Here is a 22,742-nt window from a genome sequence, read left to right as displayed (position 1 = left end):
CACCTGGAATGGCTGGAAGTTGTTTTGGGTCGATTGGAGCAGGAGGGTCTCAAGGCCAAGTTGGAAAAGTGTGCGTTCTTGCAGCAAGAGGTGAGGTAACTGGGCCATGTGATTTCATCTGAGGGTGTGGCAACAGATCCTGGCAAAACCCAGGCTGTGGCCCAATGGCATTGGCCGTCCCGTGCTACTGAGTTGCGCTCCTTCCTTGGCTTTGCGAGCTACTACCGGCATTTTGTGGAGGGATTTGCTAAGATCGCAGCCCCTCTGCATAGGCTGGTAGCAGAGTTCTCAGGTGTTAAGGCCAAGCTACAGAAATTTGTTGGATTGGAGTTTAGTAATGCCTGGAGTGAGCAGTGTCAGAAGAGCTTTGAGGAGTTACAGGTAAAACTCACCACTGCCCCTGTACTTGCATACGCTGACTTCTCTCAGCCTTTCATCCTGGAAGTTGACGCCAGTCATGGGGGACTGGGAGCGGTCCTCTCCCAGGAGCAGGAAGAGAAAGTGCGACCTATTGCGTATGCCAGTCGCTGTCTGAGGCCCACTGAGCACAATATGTCTAACTATAGCTCCATGAAGTTGGAGTTTCTGGCGCTCAAGTGGGCCATGACTGAGAAGTTTAGAGAGTACCTGTTGGGCAGTCGGTGTGTGGTTTTTACAGATAACAATCCTCTTAGCCATCTGTCTACTGCAAAACTTGGAGCCACAGAGCAGCGTTGGGCTGCCCAGCTTGCTGCGTATGATTTTGAGCTCCGTTACAGGTCAGGGAAAAGTAATAAGAATGCGGATGCCCTTTCCTGACAGAATCCACCAGGGAGTGGGGTGATGGGTGGACTGGGTCCAGGGACAATAGTGCCTACATCATTGCAACAGGTTGTGGAGGCAGAACCACCACGGGATGTACAACAATCAATGATTGTTACCCTGCCTAGCCACTCACTTGCTGATTCTGGTTTATTGCAGGCAGTGGACCCTGTCATCTCTGAGATCTTGCCATTCTGGAGGAGGAAGGCCTGTCCTGGGCTGGAAGAATGTCAGCAGATGTCTACTCTGGCCGTGACGTTGCTCTGTCAATGGGATCGCTTTGTGGAGAGAAATGGGGTACTTTATCATAGGGTCTATTGTCCAAACGGGGGAGAGGAAGTCCTACAGTTACTTTTGCCTGCTGCTCTGAAGTCGGAATTGCTCACTCAGTTGCATCAACAACATGGCCATCAGGGTATAGAGCGGACTGCAGAACTGGTTCGGAGGCGGTGTTACTGGCCAGGTATGTCATTGGACGTTGTCCGTTGGTGTCAGGAGTGCAAAAGATGTCAGTCTGCTAAGGATATGCAGCCACCTGCTCTAAGTTTTATGGGTCATCTTTTGGCTTCAAGACAGAACGAAATTCTAGCCATTGATTTTACTGTGTTGGAGCCGTCTAGTTTAAGAGTCGAAAACGTACTTGTAATGATGGATGTGTTCAGTAAATATATGCTAGTTGTTCCTACTCGAGATCAACGGGCTGAGACTGTGGCACAGGCCCTGGTTATGGAGAGGTTTTATAAGTTTGGTGTTCCAGGCCATCTCCACTCCGACCAGGGGCGTAATTTAGAGTTCTGTTGATCCGCAAGCTTTGTGGTCTGTATGAGGTGAAGAAGTCTCGTAGCACACCTTATCATCCAGCCGGAAACAGCCAGTGCGAGTGCTTTAACCGGACCCTGCATAATTTATTGCGCACTCTGCCAGTTTTCCAGGAAGAGGAACAGGGTAGCATGTCTTCCCCAGGTCCTCTTTTGCTACAACACCACTCCTCATCAATCCACTGGTGAGTCACCAAATTTTTTAATGTTTGGTCAGGAACCATTACCAGTGGACTTTTTTTTAGGTAGGGTGGAGGAGCCATTTATGGGCAGTGTGCATGAGTGGGTCCGGGAACATCAGACCAGGCTGCAGGTGGCTTTTGAAGGTGCACGAGAGCGGTTGCAGATCATGGCAACTAGACGCAAGGAAAAATACGATCAGCATGTCCGGGATGCACCACTGGTGGAAGGTCAGTTAGTATAACTAGTACACCTAGTGTACCTAGTGTACCAGGTTGTGCGGGTGCCTTGGGAGGGCAGTGCAGTCTATTCAATTGCACCCGTGGATGACCTGAGTAAGGTGAAGACTGTACACCGTTCGTTGCTAAAAGGTAGAGTCCAGAGGGATTCTCGAGGTTGTGCACCTCTTGAGGAGTGTGGTGAACCATTGGAGGTGTCAGTGCAGAACGATGAGGACGAGGTAGATTTGGTGGGTGTGCTACCTAAACGAGGTCAGAGTGCGCAGAGTATCGAGTCCAGAACATTAGTCTTGCCTATGCAAACCAGTCCCCAGTCAGTGAGGGGGCTCTCAGACTTGGTTCATATGGAACCAGAAAATTCTCTCTGTGAATCCGATGTGGTAGAGGTATGTCCCGCATCCGGATCGGTCCCTTTGTCGGTAGAGCAGTCTGAGGCAGGTGAGTCTGTGGTGCAACGGACAGGGTGAGTAACCGCTGGCCGCCACTCTGATCTTAATCATCTTCCTCGTACAGTAGGGGCTATACTCCCCTCTAATTTCGTATCTAACTCCGTGACTGCTATCTTCAGGCCTTGGAATTGACTCCTGTGGTCATCATTTGGTTAGTCCATCGTCGGGGCAGTGATGCAAAAGTGGGGGGTAGATTGTAGTGAAATGTAGTTGTTTGCCTCTACCCTCAAGGCTGTTTGATGCCCACACCCCTTTGGTATTTACTTATTGAGCCGCATTTAGTGGGGGTATAAAGGTGTCACCAGGTCAGCTAGGCGGTGCATCACTTGTGTTCAGCTGATTGCTGTTTCCGGGTTTCTGCTGCTTTGTGTTAGAGTCTGCTCGGGTGTGTTTGTTGTGCCGCATAGTGCGGCTGATCGCTGTTTCCGGGTTTCTGCTGCTCTGCGTCAGAGCTGGTGTCTGCTTAGGTGTGCTCACTCTGCCACATAGTGCGGCTGATCGCTGTTCATTGGAGTCGGATCGTTCCACACTAAAGAACTGCTTGCATGCTGTGTCGTTTGGTGACTGCTGCTCTCCTGCTCATGAACTTTGAAGTATCTGCTGCTGGATAGATGGTATTCTCTCCGCGTGTTGGTGAATAAATCAGCCCATTAGCGCATCTCTTCCTGCTCTGTCGCTCTGATGCTGTTTTTGCTTCGTGTTATGTTTTTGTTTTGGCGTTGTGGTCACTTAAACATTTTTTTGTTTGTTTTCCTTTTGCTAGCTTTCAAGCTTAATTGTGTTCATTTATTTTTGTTTGCTGCTATTATTTGCATTTGGATAGACTGAGTTTCTGGTATCCCAGTGGATTAAACTCCTTGCTGTGGTGCCACTAACCATTGGAGTTTTGATATCCTCAGGTTTGAGTTTTTCTTTTGGTATTCTAAGTTGATTTTCTTTTTTTTTTTTTTTTTTTTTTTTTTTTTTGTAATGGGCGGCCGATTATAAGATCCTGTGTTTATTTTCCAATTTGATTTCTCTTCTGTGATCATTGGTTTTGGTGAATTTGATTTTGATTTCTTTTTTTTGTTTTTCTAGGAGCTGGGGGTCCGGAGTGGGCAGGCTAGTCGTCCCTATGTGGTGGTGTTTCTCCTTGCTATGTGCCTATCTTTGCAGTGAATCTCACTGGAGTGTGTGATCTGGTGCACGTGTGGGTATTTATTATTGCGGGCATTATTAAAGCCCTGTATCTAGCCTGCCTTGCTACGGGTAAGCCCCAGCTCAGAGTTATTTTGTAAATTTGTGTCTTGACGTTATTACAGCAGCTTGGTGCTGTTTGCCTTTTATTGGCTCTTTATTCCTGTTACACCACATTGAATCCCCTTTTCCTCTGTTTTTTTAATCTATTTATTGTGACTGAATAAATATATATTTTTGGTATAAACATATTCACGTGTCATTTTCTATGTGAGAGAAATCGAACCTGTGTGCCCTTATTGGGTATTTCCCTGGGTAATTAGACCGGGGTAGCGTAGTCGCTACTTGCTGTAGAGGTAAACCTCCTAAGAGGTGTATCATCTGAGAACTCTTTATTTTTGAACCCTCTTGATCCGCTCACTTCACATATATATTAACCGGCCTACCAACTCCATTGATAAAAGTGCCATTAATTTGTTTAGGCTAATAAATTCATTACAATGTAACACGGGTTAAGTAGAAAATAAAATAAAAAACACGCTAAAAGATGATTACATTTGTGAAAGGCAATTGTACAATTTATAAAAAATGTCACTTGATTGTGCTTCAGTTCTTGCACTTTCCCTTGGCACACCCAAAGCCTTGTTTCTGGCTTTCCAATTATCCAAATTTATCAATGCTAGTCATTAAATATTCCTTATTCTCTGATAAACTGGAAAAAAATTTGAGAAAGGTAAATTCAAGTTGCACTTATGATTTACAAAGTTTTATGTTACTATAGCGATGCTTTTTGGGAAACATGCTGTAGAGATTAAGTACTACTTTAGTGATACTAATGTTTTATAGTGCCTCGGGAAACCCAGCCATGGACAAATAAATGAAATGAGACCAAAAAAAAACTTCCAATTTATGGACTGGTCACCCTACTACATTATAATGCCTACCAATAATCAGCGCTTCAAGCATCTGAGTTATGTAAGAACCTGGACAATGTATCGGCAATCTTTTTATAAACATTTTTAAAAGCCAATGCATTCCACACACTGGCCTGTGCTTCACTACAAAGTAAATGCATCCGCTTCGCGCAGTGGATCACGCTGTGCGCAGCTTAGTCACACCTTTTGATAGAGATTTTTACACGAAACCACGGTGTGCTGCACGAAACCCTTTCTATAGACCCTTCCCTATAGTACTAGTACGGTTTGTGTCACATGCATTCCTGAGTCCGGTTGTTTGATGAGAGAGATAATATGCAGTTGCATTAAAAGTTGTTAAGCAGTGGATAATTATTCTTTCTGTTGCACGGCATTGAAGAACTGATGATGACACAGGTTGACCAATCAGAATTTTGTTAAGCAAAATATAACGGGCTGAATTTTACCTGTCGAAAAATCTAGATTGTATTTTCAAATGAATTGAATATTTTGGAAATTAACTTTGGAAGGAGAATATTTATTATTGAATTTTTAATAATTAAATTAGTTGTGAAATGTTTCCAAATTAAATATTCAATGCTTAAAAATACAACTTTGTTAAAATTCAGCCTCCCAAAATGCAAGCATTGTCAGTTCAACGCATTTATTTTTTCGATTAGAGCAATTCAACATGCTTTTATGCTTCAAAGACTTTAGTCATGATATTAGCTCCATATAGTTGGTGTAACCGTCCTGAGAAGGAAATGAAGAAATTAAGTATAATTCTGAAATTCCTACTACTATGCCTTTCATTATTAATATTTCTTAGAGACCACATAAGTCACTTAACAAGCACAATTCTCCTGCCTGTGTTGACCTATTTGCTACTGAAATAGGAAGTTTTGGTGTGACCAACATGCAAGAAGACATGCTGTTGTTATGTGAGAAGAACTCCATCAAACAGGACATCACAGAGGGGACCCCAGAAGACCTCCATTACTGTGTGTCAGTTTATATTGCCAAATGATATAACCCTAAGAAAACTTTATTCATGACTCAAAAAATTCATAATATTAGTGAAAAATTGTGGTAACACTTTATTTTAGGTATCAGAAATTAGACCATAATTAATGACTAATAATTACACTTAAAAGTGACTAATTATGGACTTGTCTGGCATAATAAAGTATTTATTAAGCCTTTATTGGCTGATTTCTTATTCTTGCTTTATAACCTGTTTACGTTTGCTTTTGTCATATAACAATGAATTTATTAGCTAAAAACAAAACATATCGGTAGCTAATATGATGCAGATGACATCCTTTATAGGTTCTCAGTACTCTGTGTGAATGTGTGGCTTATAAGTATAAAATACATGCAGAATGCATACAGTATTTCAACAAAGCAGGGAAGGTTAGGGTTAGGGGTTGGTGGGTGCCTGTGGGACTCTAAATTAACACAATAAACATGCTGCAGGGATGCCCCTATACTGTATGGTAGTATTTAATTAGGGTTGCAAATAGCATCTATTTACACTTTGTGCAAAGGTGTTTTTTTTTGTTGTTGTTGTTTTTATTATTATTATTTGATTTACACTAAGCAACAAAAGTCTCCGAGTTCTATATTTATTTTATACTTATAAGCTGCACATTTACACAGTGTAATAAGAACTTATAAAGGATGTACTTTGCACCTTACTAGATATTCTTTTTTTTTTACTCAAAAGTTTATTGCAAGAAAAAAACAAATGTAAAGAGGCTATTAGGCAAGAGTATGAAATCAGCAAACAAAGGCATAACAAATACCTTATAATTCTAAACAAATCCGTAACTAGTCCCTTACAAGTCCAATTATTAGTCATTAATTGCTGTCTAATTTCTGATCCCTAAAATAAAGTTTTATCAAAACTTTTTACCTATACATTAAAAAAAAAAAAACTTAAATACACACACACATATATACAGTGTATATAATCATTAAGATGTGTACACTGACATGTATTTAAGGTGCAGGGAAAATATGTTTTTACTTTGCCTTTGATTTTTGCACCAACTGAGATTTAGGCCTTTAACAATATACATTATGTTCCCTTTGTTAAGGGTTTATAAAGGGGTTCATTAAAGACTAATAAGTCATCTACAAATGCATTCAAAATCTATGAAATGCATATATAACATTATTAAAAAAGTGAGACTTTCATGCAATACTTGCCCAATAGTGAGCCATTTTATCTCACGTTATAAATGCATAATAACATTTATTCAACATTAGTAACCTATGAAAATATACCTTAATATAGTAATGTGGATACATATGAAATATTTACAATATTAATGTCCATAAAGTTCCATATGGTTTAATGGCCATAAGGCTTTATTATATGATACATTTTGTGAATGAACATGAAGATCTGAAATGTATATATGCCAATTTTAGACACAGGAAGTATGGGAAAACATTAGTGAAGTTTTACGAAGTGAAAAAACCCAGATGTTTTTTAATGCGTTAAAAAGTCAACTATTAATCACAGAAATTAACGTTAAATTTCCGAGACCTAATATATATATATATATATATATATATATATATATATATATATATATATATATAAAACTATAATTTTATAGTTGTGCTGTCAGTGCTGTCAGTCGATTCAAATGTTTAATCGCATGATTTTTTATAGTTAATCACGATTAATCACAGTTTTTGAAAGTACTAAAATTTGACTCAATATACTTTTCATGTCAAAATGCATTTAGTTAAGTTTTTGATTAATATAAATATTACTAATTTATCTATTAGGCATTTATAACATGTGAGTTAAAATGCTCCTTAAGTATTGTATAAAAAACACCCTTGTTATTCATGCTGTTATAATTGCATATCAGTAATTTATAATGCATTTGTTAATGACTTATTTACCCTTACCCTTATAAACCCTTAACAAAGAGAACTAAGGTAGTGTTAACAAATTAACCTTTATTGAAATGTTTTGAAGTATGGAACCAACATGAGTACAAAGATGTAATTTTTTGGCACATGCATTAAACATAAACTAGCTTTTTAAAAGATTTTCCCTTACAACTTTATTTGGCATAATTCACACATCAGTACTGCTTACATATACTTGTGCCAATAGTAAGTTCAAGAGCAGGTGTAACCATTCTCTCTCTACTTCAGCTCTCTCATAACGCTTACCTTGACAATAAGTGTCTGCACATTGGAGATCTTGTTTTGAGGAGAGACGTGCTGCCGCACTGCATGCTGGGACTCCCGCACTGTCACAAATATGAGTGTGTAGGAGAGGATGATGATGGTGCAGGGCACGATGTAGCAGAAGAAGAAGAGGAAGATGATGTAGATCATGGCAGGTGTGCTGTAGCTGGGCGCGTGCCAGTCGATGCAGCAGGCTGTACCGTATGGCTCTGACCCATACTGACCCCAGCCTGAGAGAGGCCCGACTGCAAACACAGCAGCGTAACACCACACCCCCACCACCAGCAAAAATGCGTGCAATGGGGAAAATTTATTACCTGATGAAAACATAAAAGACAAAGCATGAGAGAATAGCATTCTACAATATTACTCTTACTATTGCTGCAATATATACCTGTAGAATCCATGCTTACAGTGAAAAAATATTAGTACCCTTAAATAAATAAATGTTAGTACATATAGTATACATATACTGTAAATGTGATGGACTCACAAATAAGCATTCTTGACTGAGTCACATGTTCAACATGGTGGCAATGAAGCGACACTGGATGTGTGCAGAAATGCTGGCTTTAATATGAGTTGATTAAAAATTTAAAAAAACAATTCGACAAAACTATTCACAACCATAAAGTATGGGAAGCCGTGTGGCGAAAGGCTTGCCAGCTCTGTCCTTCAATCGAGGAAACATTTGATTGGATCAAATGCAAGGAGCGCATTGACTATCTTAAGAGGCGGTACCGGGAAGCAATTAAAAACAACAAAAGCACAGTCCTCAGCACAGTCCTTACTTCTTCGAAATGGATGCGGTCTTAGGTAAGCAATCATGTGTATTTTTCAAACTAAGCAGCTAGCTAAAATAGAGTATCTAACATGAGATACGAAATATGATAGAGAGACAAACAGACACACAGATACAGTTGTTTATATCATTACACATTATAATTCACATATTATATTTACTACTTCAGCAACTGTTCAAGCATTAATACCCAGCCAGAACATGTTAAGTTTGCATAACTCTTTAATCATTGTGACACTACTGAACATTCCAAATACATGGATTGCATACACCTAACGATACTTTTTGTAGGTTGCCGTCCAGTGAACAACCCTAGTTAAGGTTCTCTGGATTTATCTAGCTCTGATGATGAACAACCCAGTGAGTGTCTCTGTTAGTCATTACTTAAAATAGTTGTAAATGCTTCAAGCCTTAAAATAAAGGTGTTGTGCTTACAAGTTTGTTCTTATTGTAATTACATGTGGTCTAGCTCCCAATACAGTGTCATCACAAGGGCCAGAAGAGGGGGACCAGGACAAGGAGGACACAACAGGGACTTCAGGGGCTTCAGAAACTAATGATGATAGTTTGGAGTCTTCAGAACACAGCTCCAGGGAGACACCACAACCTTGTAAATCTACTGATGTAGATCCTCCAGGTATGTCACATTTAATACTCAGGAAAAGTAATACACTGCCTTGCCATGACCTTGCCAGGTCGCCGTTTGGATTGTTTGCAGTGTTATGATCTGGGGTTGCTTCAGTTGGTCAGGTCTAGGCTCAGCAACATTATGCAGCAATAAAATGAAGTTGTGATGGCACGGGCATATTCCAGGACAACAATGCTAAGATTCAACAGGCTCAAATTTTGAAAAAGTGGTTCAGGGAGCATGAGGAATCATTTTCACACATGAATTGGCCACCACCTGACCTTAACCCCATTGAAAATCTTTGGGATGTGCTGGAGAAGACTTTATGGAGTGGTTTGACTCTCCTGTCATCAATACAAGATCTCGGACAAAAATTAATGCAACTCTGGACCTAAATAAATGTTGTGACATTGCATAAGTTTGTCGAAACAATTCCAAAGCTAATGACACTCCAACAAAATATTAGTGTGTGCAACGTTTTTTTTTGGCAAGGCAGTGTACATTAGTTATACTGATTTACTAAAATAATTGTGATGCATGTCAACTTTTGTAAACATACATTTGTGTGTGTGTGGTTGTTATATCTAGTGCAAAAAATGCAGAGGAAAAACAAAAACAAAAGTTATGGAGGCGATGGAGAGAGGAATTGACCGGCTGATACAACATGATCATAAATCTTCAAGCTTTGAGGCAGAGCTGCTTCACGAGAGGGAGCATTTTGCTTGGAAAAGGCAGCTCCAGCAGGCTGGTTGGAGCTGGATAAAGCACATCTAGATTTTGAGGTGAAATGCATGGAAGCAGAAGAGAGACGTGTACAGGAGAGCCGGCAAATGAGGTTGCAATTTTTACAGATCTTAAAACCTCCTGTTCCACATTATGGGCCATTACAACCCTACCAACCTTATCAAGGTGCACTTCACTCAGGCCATCCAGGTGTCCTGACATTTGCCTCCTGGAGCGCCTTTGTCCCCTGCTTCATAAGCAGTGCCCCAACATGGCCAGGCTGACTGGTTTAACCCACAAAATCCACAATGAGTACACTGAAATAAATCTCAGGGAACACATTGTTTTTTTGTTTTTTTTGTTTGTTTTTTTATTGTTTGTTTTTGTTTAAACATTTGAGAACATTAGTGTTGCACAATATTTTGTTTACTACAGACCTTTGCACTTACCGTATGTTATTTGTTTGTTTGCACTGTTACCAAACTAAAGTTAAAACTCTAAAGAAAATAACTACCTCTTTATAGAGAATGTTCTGTTTGCACTATTTTATACTATTTCATTGTTTCATAGAAATTTATGAAAGAATAGGTTACTTGTTAAAGAAAAGGGTTCAGTTTCTGTACTTCTAAAGTGCTCTATTCAAAGTTAATTACAGAAAAGTATTGTTGTTGTTTACAATAAAATATTCTGTTGTACTAAACCTCTACGCTTACTGTGAACTTTTCTACACAATCTAACATTTTAAAGGAATATTCCAGTTTCAATACAAGTTCATTTCAATTGACAGCATTTGTGGCATAATGTAGATATCAACAAAATGTTAGAATTGGCCCTCCTTTACTCCTTTAAAAATAGTTTAATTTGTATTGAACAAGGAATATTCCTTTTACCAAGATGTTTACTAGAGGTATTTTCCTTTTACGCTCCCCCTCATCAGAACTCCCCCTCCTTAAGTTCTGATACCACTCACTATCTGTGAAGTGTTCCAACACATCTGTCTCCCAGAAAATGCTGCTCCTCATAAGTGATGCCTCACAAGATTGTCAACTGTGAACACAATGTCTGTTATTGCTTATCTATTAGGCTATTTATTTTAGCCTTTCTTTTATGTTATTAAAACTCGGACAGAAGCTAAAATAATCAATGATTAACAGGTGTTTTTAATATGAATGGTTTACATGACTGTAAGTGAAAAGTAAGTTATAATATTTGAATTAGGGGTTGCACCGACTACTCTGTTAGCTTTGTCAATAGTTGAGAATTTGGGTCAGTGCAGACTATTCTTTTCTCATCCGCATGTTAGTTGCACGTGTTTGCGCTCTAGCCGAGCAGGGAGAGAGAGAAACTGCACATAATATATATATCACAGACCAGTGGTGCCTGCAGCTGTACGGCCGTTCTGTGAGGAAGGCGAGGAATGAGGATCTAAATGCAGCTTTTAATGGAAAATCAAAGATATACAAAGTACTCAGAAAAACGAAACAGAACACGGGAAACCAGGCACAGAACGTGACACATGTGAAGACTGACAAAGAAACCAGGGGAAACAAGGGCTTAAATACAAATGGGCAAACAAGGAAATGAGGAACACCTGGGGAAAACAATCAGGGGAAAACCAATCATGAAGAGGACTACAAAATTAACAGGAAACAGGAACTAAACAAGAATTTCAAAATAAAAAGTCTAAGCAAAAACACAGGGAATACATGACAGAGCCCCCCTTTAAGGAGCAGATTCCAGACACTCCAAAAACAAAACAAAAAGCCAAATTGTCCATGGGGTGTGGGGGAAAACAGGTAGTTCAGGGGGGCACAAGAGGCAAGGGGAGCAGAGGAACAAAGAAAAGTCAGGGAGGCTTGGAACCAAGGCGGAGCCGGAGGGATGGAGAGCCAGGGTGACGCTGCAGGTAGACCAGAGCAGATCAGGCAGGCGGCCAGGAGACCAGAGCAGATCAGGCGGACGGCCAGGAGACCAGAGCAGATCAGGCGGACGGCCAGGAGACCAGAGCAGATCAGGCGGACGGCCAGGAGACCAGAGCAGATCAGGCGGACGGCCAGGAGACCAGAGCAGATCAGGCGGACGGCCAGGAGACCAAGGAGATGACCTCAAGGTGGGGACTGGGTCAGGAGTCCTGGGAGGCGGCCACAGGGCCGAGACAGGGTCAGGAGGCCTGGGAGGTGGCCGCAGGGCCGAGACAGGGTCAGGAGGCCTGGGAGGTGGCCACAGGGCTGGGTCAGGCGGCGGAGCTGTTGTAGGAGGAGTCTCTGGGGGAGTGGGCGGAGCCTCAGGAGAAATAGTCTCTGGGGGAGGAGCCATGGAAGACTCTGGGGCGGAGCCGTTGAAGGCAGAGCCGTGACAGGCTCGAGGGGGGAAGCCATGTAAGGCAGAGCCATGGCAGGCTCGGGGGGCGAAGCCGTGGAAGGCAGAGCAGTGGCAGGCTTGAGACAAAGAGTCCTGGATGAATGGGAAATGACCTCTGTGGTTGCAAACATGGGAAGAGACTTGGGAACGACCTCCGTGGTCATGGGCAGAGATTCGAAAACGACCTCCATGGTCATGTTCATGGGATGAGACTTGGGAACGACCTCCGTGGTCGAGAACATGGGCAGAAACTGGGAAACGACCTCTGTAGTCGTGGGCATGGGCGGAGACATGGGAACGACCTCTGTAGTCGTGAGCATGGGCGGAGACACGGGAACGACCTCTGTGGTCGGACGAGGCTGGCAACGCAGGCTCTGGGACGTGGGCATAGGCTCATTGGCCGTGGCAGGCGTAGGCATAGGCTCGTTGGCCGTGGCAGGCGTAGGCATAGGCTCGTTGGCCGTGGCAGGCGTAGGCATAGGCTCGTTGGCCGTGGCAGGCGTAGGCGCAGACAGTTTTTGAGGTAGGATCTTCATGGACCTATGCACCGACATCAGTGGCAGATCGCGACAGGGGCCGTGGAAGGATTCGCGACAGGGAGCCGAAGATGAAGGTTTTGGCCCGGGGTTCCCGCCATAATCCACTGTATAATGGGAACCGCAAAGTTCCAGAGCCTTCCACATAGTCGCTGAGCGTCCCGTGAGGATCAGCCATAGGCATCAGTTCCCTCAGTGCACTATTCAGACCGGCCCAGAAGAAAACCACCAGAGAGCGGTCTGGGTAGTGCACTTCATTTGCCAGCTCTAAAAACTCACAGACATGATCCTCAACTGGATGGTCCCCTTGTTGAAGGAGTAGAATTCTGACAGCCGCTAGATCCATTCCTTGGTCAGTCTTTCTGTGAGGCGGCAGGCAAGGAATGATGATCTAAATACAGCTTTTAATGGAAATCAAAGATAAACAATGTACTCAGAAAAAACTAAACAAAACACAGGAAACCAGGCACAGAACATGACAACACATGTGAAGACTGACAAAGAACCCAGGGGAAACAAGGGCTTAAATACAAATGGGCAAACAAGGAAACGAGGAACACCTGGGGAAAACAATCAGGGGAAAACCAATCATGAAAAGAAACTACAAAGGACTACAAAATTAACAGGAACGGGGAACTAAACAAAAATTTCAAAATAAAAGTCTAAGCAAAAACAATACGTGACACATACACCAGTGAAATATTTACTCTCAGAATATTTCACCAATCATGAAATGTGTCCCGTATTTCTGTTGGCTGTTTAAAAGAACTAACAATGACCAATTTGCGAATTAATAATTTGTTGGAGTCAGTTCTTTTCAGTGAATTGGTCAAACGGGCTTGCAAAACGGTCTGAATCGATTCGTGATTCAGTATAATTCATTCAGAGCACTCTCTCACTTAATCATTTGGAGCGGTTTCTTTGGGATATTTACCAATACAGTGCTGTATACAGTGTAAATTTACCTACAGTCAACTGAAACAAAAGTCTGTCTTTTTGAGAGGTAACTTTGAGAAACTTCAGCTAGTGCGTTGGCATGTGAACAAGGGGCTGTTCAAACTGAACATGTTTTTGCGTCTGCTCGCACTGTTGGATGTCTTTTGACAACTGCATCACGATTCACTGTGTTTTTAGCATCTCTCATGGGAGTGCTGCATTTTTAGACGCTGTCAAGTTAAAAGAACTTCATCAACTGATAAAAACGCGTCTCGAGACAGCTGCGTTCTGCTCTATTAGTTGTGGTGAATTTTACTTTTTTAGTGCGAGAACACGTCTGTCTGAACAGTTACTGGAAGAAATGCTTTAGCCAATAGTTACATGAATGCTACTCATACTCGTGAAAATAAATAAATGGTTATCTCAAAGTAACCAGAATTTACACTTTTTTTTTTTTTTTTTTGCAAAAACAAAACAAAACAAAACAAAACAAAACAAAAAAATCTCACAGGGGAGCATGATATAAGGTTTATTAGGCAGATTTAGAGGTCTGCAAACCGACCCAGGCCCGACAGGATCTGAGAACCCGACGGGTTTCGGGTTGGGTTCAGGTCAGTTTTTCAAGTAGGACTTCGGGTTTGTATGAATGAAAAAATAAACAGGCCTACCGAACTTGTTTCGCGCTCTCACTCACTGACACGCGCGAACGGACGAGTTAGGGGACATTCACACCGAACGTGTTTTTGCGCACGTCTGTTCTGCTTTCATTTACATGTACATTTATTAATTTGGCAGATGCTTTTATCCAAAAGAGGAATACATTATAAGTGAATCATCTTAAGGAGACAGTGGTACGAAAAGTGCTGTATTACAAAGTTTCACTAGCATCAGAATAGTAGTTTTCAAGACAGTTTAAAGTACAACAAGAATTTTGTTTTTGTTTTTTTGTGACTGGAAAAGATGTGTTTTTAGCTGTTTTTTGAAGACAGAAAGTGAGTCAGCTTCATGAATGGAGTTGGGAAGGTCATTCCACCTACGTGGTACGATAAAATCGAAAGTCCCGGAAAGTGTTTTGGTGTCTCTTTGCGTTGGTACAACAAGGTGCCATTCCTTTGCCGACCGCAGGCTTCTGGTAGGAACGTAGCTCTGCATAAATGATTTTATGTATGCTGGAGCACATCCAGTGACTGTTCTGTATGCCAGCATCAGAGCCTTGAATTTGATACGTGCATCAACCAGCAGCCAGCAAAGAGAGACAGAGTGGTGTAACATGCACTCTCTTTGGTTCATTAAAGATCAGACGTGCTGCTGCTGCATTCTGGATCATTTGCAGGGGTCTAACTGAGCATGCAGGGAGGCCTGCAATGAGAGTGTTACAGTTATTTTCCCATTGTTTAAACACATGCTGGGCGAATGTCTTTGACATTTGCACCGTGTCTCGCTTTTTCTTCAGCATCTCAAGCAGGACTGGCACATTTTAAACATCGTCAAGTTAAAAAGAAAGACACCTGCACTCTGTTTCATTCTTTGCGCGGTGTCTAGATTGTTTTTAGCACAGTTGTCACAAAGATTCAACATTCTAAACAAGTTAAGGCTGCATAGAGGGGACTGTTGCAGTGTTTCATTTTATCCCAGATTGTTCTGCACCAAGTTAAGTTTCATTAAATAAATGGTAAATCAATGCTCTAGTGTGCTAAGGGTCTGCTGCGCCTTGTTAAAACGGTGTATGTTTACTGTTTCAGTTACAAATGTTGCCTATATACTTTCATAAAATACGGCCTATTGCAACAGTACTTGCTAGGAGAAGAAATTAGATAGTAAGCGATTTCGGGCTTAAAATCTGATGGTAGCCTATCCTTCGGGCCGATTGGGCCACATGGTCTCGGGTAAGGGTCAGGTTTCATTTTAAGGCCAGTGCAGACCTCTACGACAGATTTCTGTGCTTACCCTCAGATTAAATCCTGCAGGCACCCATGCCACGGACAGTAAAGATAGTTAAAATGAAATCTGAGGCACTATGGTAATTTTTTTTTTTTTTTTTTTTTTTGGGGGGAATTATCCGTAAGTGTTTTAAAATGTGTAAATAATGGGGAAATGTATGGGATCAAAATCCCGTCAAATGTATTGCTGTCACGGACCCAAAAATAATAAGTATGAATCAAAATAATAAGCGTGAATCAAAAAATAATAAGTGCAGATAAAAAAAAATAATAAGCGCAAAAATAAATAAAACGCGCAAATCAAAATAATAAGCGCAGATCAAAATAATTAGAGCAGATCAAAAAATAACAAGCATGAATCAAAAATATATAAGGACATTTAAAATATGCTGCAAAAAAAAATAAACAAATAAAAAAAAATAAAATAAAAAAAAGCAAAGTCATCAGAATTGTAAACAAAATCATGTTTTCCATGGTTATATTACTGTTTTTTGTGCTCTGACAATTTTGCTCATATTTTCATTTTTTTGTACACTTACGCTGTATTTCTCTTTGCAATTTTTCTGTCATTTTCTTTTTTTTTTTTTTGCAGCATATTTTAAATGTGTTTATATATTTTTGATTCATGCTTGTTATTTTTTGATCTGCGCTAATTATTTTGATCTGTGCTAATTATATTGATCTACTCTTATTATTTTGATCTGCACTTTTTATTTATTTTTCCGCTTATTATTTTATCTGCGCGTATTATTTTTTGATTCACGCTTATTATTTTTGGATCCGTGACCGCAATACTTTTGAGGGAATTTTGATCCAATAGAAATTACAGCAACCTTTTAAATTAAATAAACATTATTCTGGCCACTTTTCTGCTACTAGTCAGTAAAACGAGTAGTCATGCAAGTCTTATATATAAATGTATATAGAATGTTTCTGTATTAAAATGTTATATATATATATATATAAAACAACAATTTTATTACATAACTGTTGCTGCCATAAAAATGGTCCATTTCAAAAGTTTATGCGATCTAGCTCTTTTTTTCCCCCTTCTACTTGAAAGCTCCCACTCACTGTGGTGGAGCGGCGCTGTAACTTTATTATTGTGAATCATTTTTAACATTTCTGTTACACAATCCTCCATAATTCACAACTGTACATTCCCGCGCAGCACAATGTGTCAAATGTAGAAACCATACGACAATTAGGAGTGATCAAAAGGGATTTTCAAAACAACTTTTGGATTATTCTTGACTTTAAACTCAGACATGTGGATTCAGATGGCAATTAAATTACAAATGACCTTAGTGTTTGTCAGAAAACAGTAGCTAATTTTGCCGGGGATTTTCTTGTGGGAGGTGGGAGAAAAACACCAACATTTTGGATTTGGACGAGCTTAGACTTTAACTGTGCTGACAGGTTACCATACCATATTTGTATGCCGTATCGAATTACACTCTCTAAAATCATTTGATAAAACAAAGACATAATTTTACTACTAACACCATTCCTTCTCAAAAAGTATATCCTCTGTTGTAGCCTAGAGCAAAGGTTTTCAACATGAACATGCCATGTAATCGAGCTGTCAATACAGACACCTACATATTTATATGAAGAAACCTGATTTATTGGTACATCATGAACGAGTACTGGACTATGGTCACCAATTGACTTCGGATCGAATATCATCTCCTCAGTTTTCTTCACATTCACAACAAGGTGGTGAGCGTCACACCAATCCACAAACTGTTTGATTTTAGAGTGGTAAGATTATATATTTTGATCTCTCTGTACTAAACCAAGAATGGCGGTATCATAATTTTTTTCCATAGTTAAGGAACCACGTGTGAGCCCAATGAATGCTGAAAGAGAGCACCAAGCTGGAGTAAGTTCCTCAGGGCAGGTCTTTAGGAGGTGGACAGAAATCCCATCGGGTCCTCTGGATTTCTTAGTACATAATTTACGAAACAGTGACTGTATCTTAAAGCTATCCACCTCAAGCCTTATGGCCATATCATCATTGAGAGAGTTTAGAACAGTATTGCATTTGTTGGAAAAGTCATAGTTTTGAAACTTTAGGTAAAAATCATTCAGTTTGTTAGCTTTCTGTAGGTCGTCAGTAGTACTAATATGTGTTTTACTTGGTTCCATGTTGGTAATGGCTTTCATTGAATCCTACAGTTTTTTTGAGTTCATAGTGGTGAAATGATGTTAAATAGTGTCCTTCTGTTGTCTCCTAGCCTCATTTAACTGCTGATTAAGCTCTTTTTGTATGAATTATAGCCCATCCCAATCTTTGTTTCTAAACACTGCCGTTCTCCTATTAATGCAATCCTTCAGATCTTTAGTTATATATGGTTTATTGTTTGGGTACATAATTATGGTCTTTTTTGTGAGTACACTGTCCACATAGAAGTTAATATAGGTCATGAAGAGCTAACAAAACTTATCAAAACATTAAAAGCCACAACATACTGTATATGTTAGATCCAGTGCCAACTAAGCTCTTAAAGGATGTATTCCCTGTAATCTCAGAACATCTTTTTAATATGATTAACTCCTCGCTATCCTTAGGACTTGTCCGAAGAAACTTTAAAATGGCAGTTATCAAACCATTTATAAGAAGCCACAGCTTAATCCTGGAGAATTGGCTAATTATAGACTGATTTCAAATCTCCCATTTATGTCTAAAATACTAGAAAGTTAGTGTCCTCCCAACTATGTTCATTTTTACAGAGAAATAATATATATGAACAATTTCAGTCAGGATTTAGGCCCCATCACAGTACAAAGACTTCACTTATCAGAGTTACAAATGACTTGCTCTTATCATGTGATCATGGCTGCATTTCTCTTCTAGTGCTTTTAGATCTTAGTGCTGCCTTCGAGATGATAGATCACAACATTCTCTTGAATAGGCTGGAGAATTATGTTGGCATTTGTAGACATTAGCATGGTTTAGGTCCTATTTAGCAGACCGCTAGCACTTTGTATGTGTAAACGAGGAATTGTCAAATCAAACCAAAGTTAAGTATGGAGTGCCACAGGCATCAGTTTTAGGGCCTCTGCTTTTCTCCTTATACATGCTTCCCCTGGGAGATATCAGGAATCATGGAATAAGTTTCCACTGTTATGCTGACGACACCCAACTTTATATTTTTTCTAAACCCTATGAAAATTCACAATTCTCCAAATTAGCAGAGTGAATCAATGAAATCAAAGATTGGATGGCCAGAAATTTCCTTCTACTCAATTCTGACAAAACAGAGGTACTAATTATTGGACCAAAAACCTCTAAAAAAATAAGCTGCTAAAATATAATTTGACTCTCGATGGATGTTCTGTTACGTCGTCTTCTACAGCGAAGAAATTAGGTGTTATATTTGATACCAATCTGTCCTTTGAAAATAAAATTTCCAGTGTTTGTAGAACAGCATTCTTCCACCTCAGACATATTGCTAAGTTACGACACATGCTCTCTGTTTCTGATGCCGAAAAACTAATTCATGCATTCATGACCTCAAGACTAGATTATTAAAATGCATTACTGGGAGGATGTACTGCAAGTTCAATAAATAAACTTAAATTGGTTCAAAATGCAGATGGTAGAGTGCTGAATAGAACCAAGAAATATGATCATATTAGCCCCATTTTATTGTCGTTACTTTGGCTACCTGTTAAATTTCATATCAATTCTAAAATTCTGTTAACAACATACAAAGCTTTGAATGGTCTAGCTACACAGTAAATAAGTGACCTTCTAACATGCTACTGTATATTCCATCACATTCATTATGATCACAAAGTTCTGGCCTGTTAATAGTTTCTAGAATATCAAAATCCACAAAAGGAGGTAGATCCTTTTCCTATTTGGCTCCTAAACTATGGAATAGTCTCCCTAACAATGTTTGGGATGCAGACACACTCACTCAGTTTAAGTCTAGACTAAAGACTCATCTATTCAGCTAGGCATTCACCTAATTTATCCATCAACTCACAATTAGGCAGCTTTAGGTAGGTCTGCCGGAACCAGAGACATTTATCATAATCTATAACTCTGCAATAAATTGAATGGCATCTACACTAATATTATTCAATTTGTTTCCCTGTCTTAACCTCGGGATTCATATCCCGAGATCAGCTTAGATGGAATGGCAGTGTTGAAGGCAGAACCTAAATCAATGAATAGTATCCTGACATAGGAATTGCTATTGTCCATGTGGGTCAGGGCAGAGTGAAGAGCTGAGGTCATGGCATCCTTAGTTGACCTATTGGGGCATTAGGCAAACTGATGTGAGTCCAGTGTTGGGGGCAGGCAGGTTTTGAAGTGAGCTGATCCATCAACTCACAATTAGGCAGCTTTAGTTAGGTCTGCCGGAACCAGAAACATTTATCATAATCTATAACTCTGCAATAAATTGAATGGCATCTACACTAATATTATTCTATTTTTTCCCTGTCTTAACCTCGGGATTCATATCCAGGGGTTACCAGAGCTGGCCAGATCTGGTCAAGTCCCTCTGTTTACAGAAAACATCAACAGTGTTGACAAATATATGTTCACACAGGAAAATATATAGCAAAACAAATTAGCCTTCCTGGATTGCACTTTACAGTGGTATCCATCAAGGGCTATTCTAGGATGCCAGTCAGGGGATCAGCCTCTTAATTAAATATGAATTGTCGTCGCTCAGAAGAATATTTCTTGATTTAATTGTGGGAGGTTGTGAGAGCAAATCTTGTTCGACTGAATTTTTTAAATAAACAAAATCAAAATTGCATCTGTTTGTCAGTAGATCTATATCTCCCTGCCTTCATGCGCTATCCACGCGACTGAATCCACACAATCTAAGAAGGTTATTTTCTGCAGATTGTGATTTGGGTTCTGCTCAAAGACCAATATGACACGGGCTTACCTGAGGGAGTAACGTCTAGTCTTTGTATGTGAAATTATTAACAGTGTAAACTCAAGAAGGAACTGAATGTCCAGATGGGAGGGTGAAGATTAGCACTTGGCTTCAGAGTTCAGCAGGTTGACAGCTGAGGGGAAAAAGCTGTTCCATAGTCTGCTAGTATGACAGCGGAGGCTTCTGTAGCGCCTCCTGGATGGAAGAAGGGTTAAGAGTCCATGGTTGGGATGGGAGGTGTCTTTGATGATACTTCTTGCTCTTCGAAGGCAGCGCTTGTCCTGTATATACTTTATGGAGGGCAGCTGGACACCAGTGATGTATTGGGCAGTTTTCAAAACTGGAGGGCCTTCAGATCGGAGAATGTGGAGTTGTCGTACTATACCATAATGCAGTTTGTTAATATGCTTTTGATGGTACATCAGTAGAAGATCATCAGGATGTGAGGAGACAGGCAGACCCTCCTTAATCTCCTGAGGAAGTAGAGACACTGTTGTGCCTTCTTGATCAGGGAGGAGGTGTTAAGGGCCCAAGAGATATCTTCGGAGATGTGGACACTGAGGAACTTGAAACTGGACACAACTTGGCCCCTTTGATATAGATAGGGGTGTGTGTATGGTTTTTCTTGGTCCGTCGGTAGTCCACAATTAGTTATTTGGTCTTCTGGGTGTTAAGGGCAAGGTTATTGTCTGCGCACCACGTCACTTGGCATGTCATCCCTGTAGGCCATCTAATCCTCTCTGCTGATCAGGCCTACCACCATGGTGTCTTGATTATGGAGTTTGAGCCATGCACATGAACACAGTCATAGGTGAAGAGGGAGTAGAGGAGGGGGCTCAGCACATAGACCTGTGGTACACCAGTGCTCAGTATGAGGGTGGAGGAGTTGTGGTTGTTAAGCCTAACAGACTGTGGTCTGTTAGTAAGGAAGTCCAGGGTCCAATTAAAGAGGGAGGTGCTGATACCAAGGTCAGTGAGCTTGGAGATCAGCTTAGATGGAATGACAGTGTTGAAGAGCTGAGGTCATGGCATCCTTAGTTGACCTGTTAGGGCATTAGGCAAACTGATGTGAGTCCAGTTTTGGGGGCAGGCAGGTTTTGAAGTGGGAAAGGACCAGCCTCTCAAAACACTTGGCGATGATGGGGGTAAGAGTGACAGGATGGAAGTCATTGAGAGCTGTAGCAGCAGCATGTTTAGGCACAGGTACAATGGTTGTTGTTTTGAAGCAGGTGGGGACAACTGCTTGGGCCAGGGACAGGTTAAACCCCAGCAAGCTGTTCAGCACAGGCCCTGAGCACATGGCCTGGGATGCTATCAGGGCCAGCAGCTTTGCATGCATTCACACTGCTCAAGGTGGAGCACAATCACTGATGGAGAGTGTGAGTGGCATGTCATCTGGGTGCAGCTTGGCTTTGATGGAAGGTACTGAGTTCTCCTGGTCGAAGCAACCATAGAAATTAAGTCAAGTCATTTTTATTTGTATAGCACTTTTCACAACACGCATCATTTCAAAGCAGCTTTACAGAAAATCATGCATTAACAGAAAATGAATCTATAATATCTATAAAGTCTTAGAATCATCATTGTGTAGTTTGATTAAATATAATTGTAAATTGTGTATAAAAATAAATAATTAAATAATAATTGTATTTATAACCCCCATGAGCAAGCTGAAGACAACTGTGGCAAGGACCACAAAACTCTATAAGATGTTGGTTAAAGGAGTAAAATAACCTTGGGAAACCAGGGTCACTGTGGGGGCCAGTTTCACTCTGGATAAACAGCATGAATATAATGCCAATATTATATACCCAATATTTGTGTGCAGTGCAAGTCATGGTTTAAAATTAGTAAACTAAGTAAGTGTTAAATCAAAGATTTTGTATGAACTGCAAGATTAATGACTTATGTCTTTAAAGTCCATCCTGGATTAACTGCAGAAGTTCACATAGATGCATTGTCCTTTGTTAGCTGGCTGATGAAGTCTTTTGTTGGCAATTAATTGATAGTCTATGTATTCCATTTTAAGAGTGTAGTGCATCATTAGACCAAGGTGATGCAGTAAGAGATCAGTGACATGCATTGCAGTTCAACCAGCAGGTCATTTCAGTGAGGT

The 22,742-nt window shown here is 40.4% G+C and overlaps 1 protein-coding gene across 1 annotated transcript in view; it reads right to left on the bottom strand.

The window, feature by feature from the left end:
* The window catches only part of LOC127419791 (opsin-5-like), a 116,164-nt gene that overhangs the window by 13,638 nt on the left and 79,784 nt on the right, over window positions 1-22,742 (bottom strand). Inside the window, exon 7 of the mRNA XM_051661523.1 lies at window positions 7,776-8,110. Within this exon, the coding sequence (XP_051517483.1) occupies window positions 7,776-8,110 (335 nt within the window). The remainder of the gene's footprint in view (window positions 1-7,775; window positions 8,111-22,742) is intronic.

The sequence above is a fragment of the Myxocyprinus asiaticus genome, chromosome 29, assembly GCF_019703515.2.
Source record: "Myxocyprinus asiaticus isolate MX2 ecotype Aquarium Trade chromosome 29, UBuf_Myxa_2, whole genome shotgun sequence".
Taxonomy (NCBI): domain Eukaryota; kingdom Metazoa; phylum Chordata; class Actinopteri; order Cypriniformes; family Catostomidae; genus Myxocyprinus; species Myxocyprinus asiaticus.
Note: the sequence above shows the minus strand (reverse complement) of the source record. Positions and strands in the feature narration are given on the sequence as shown.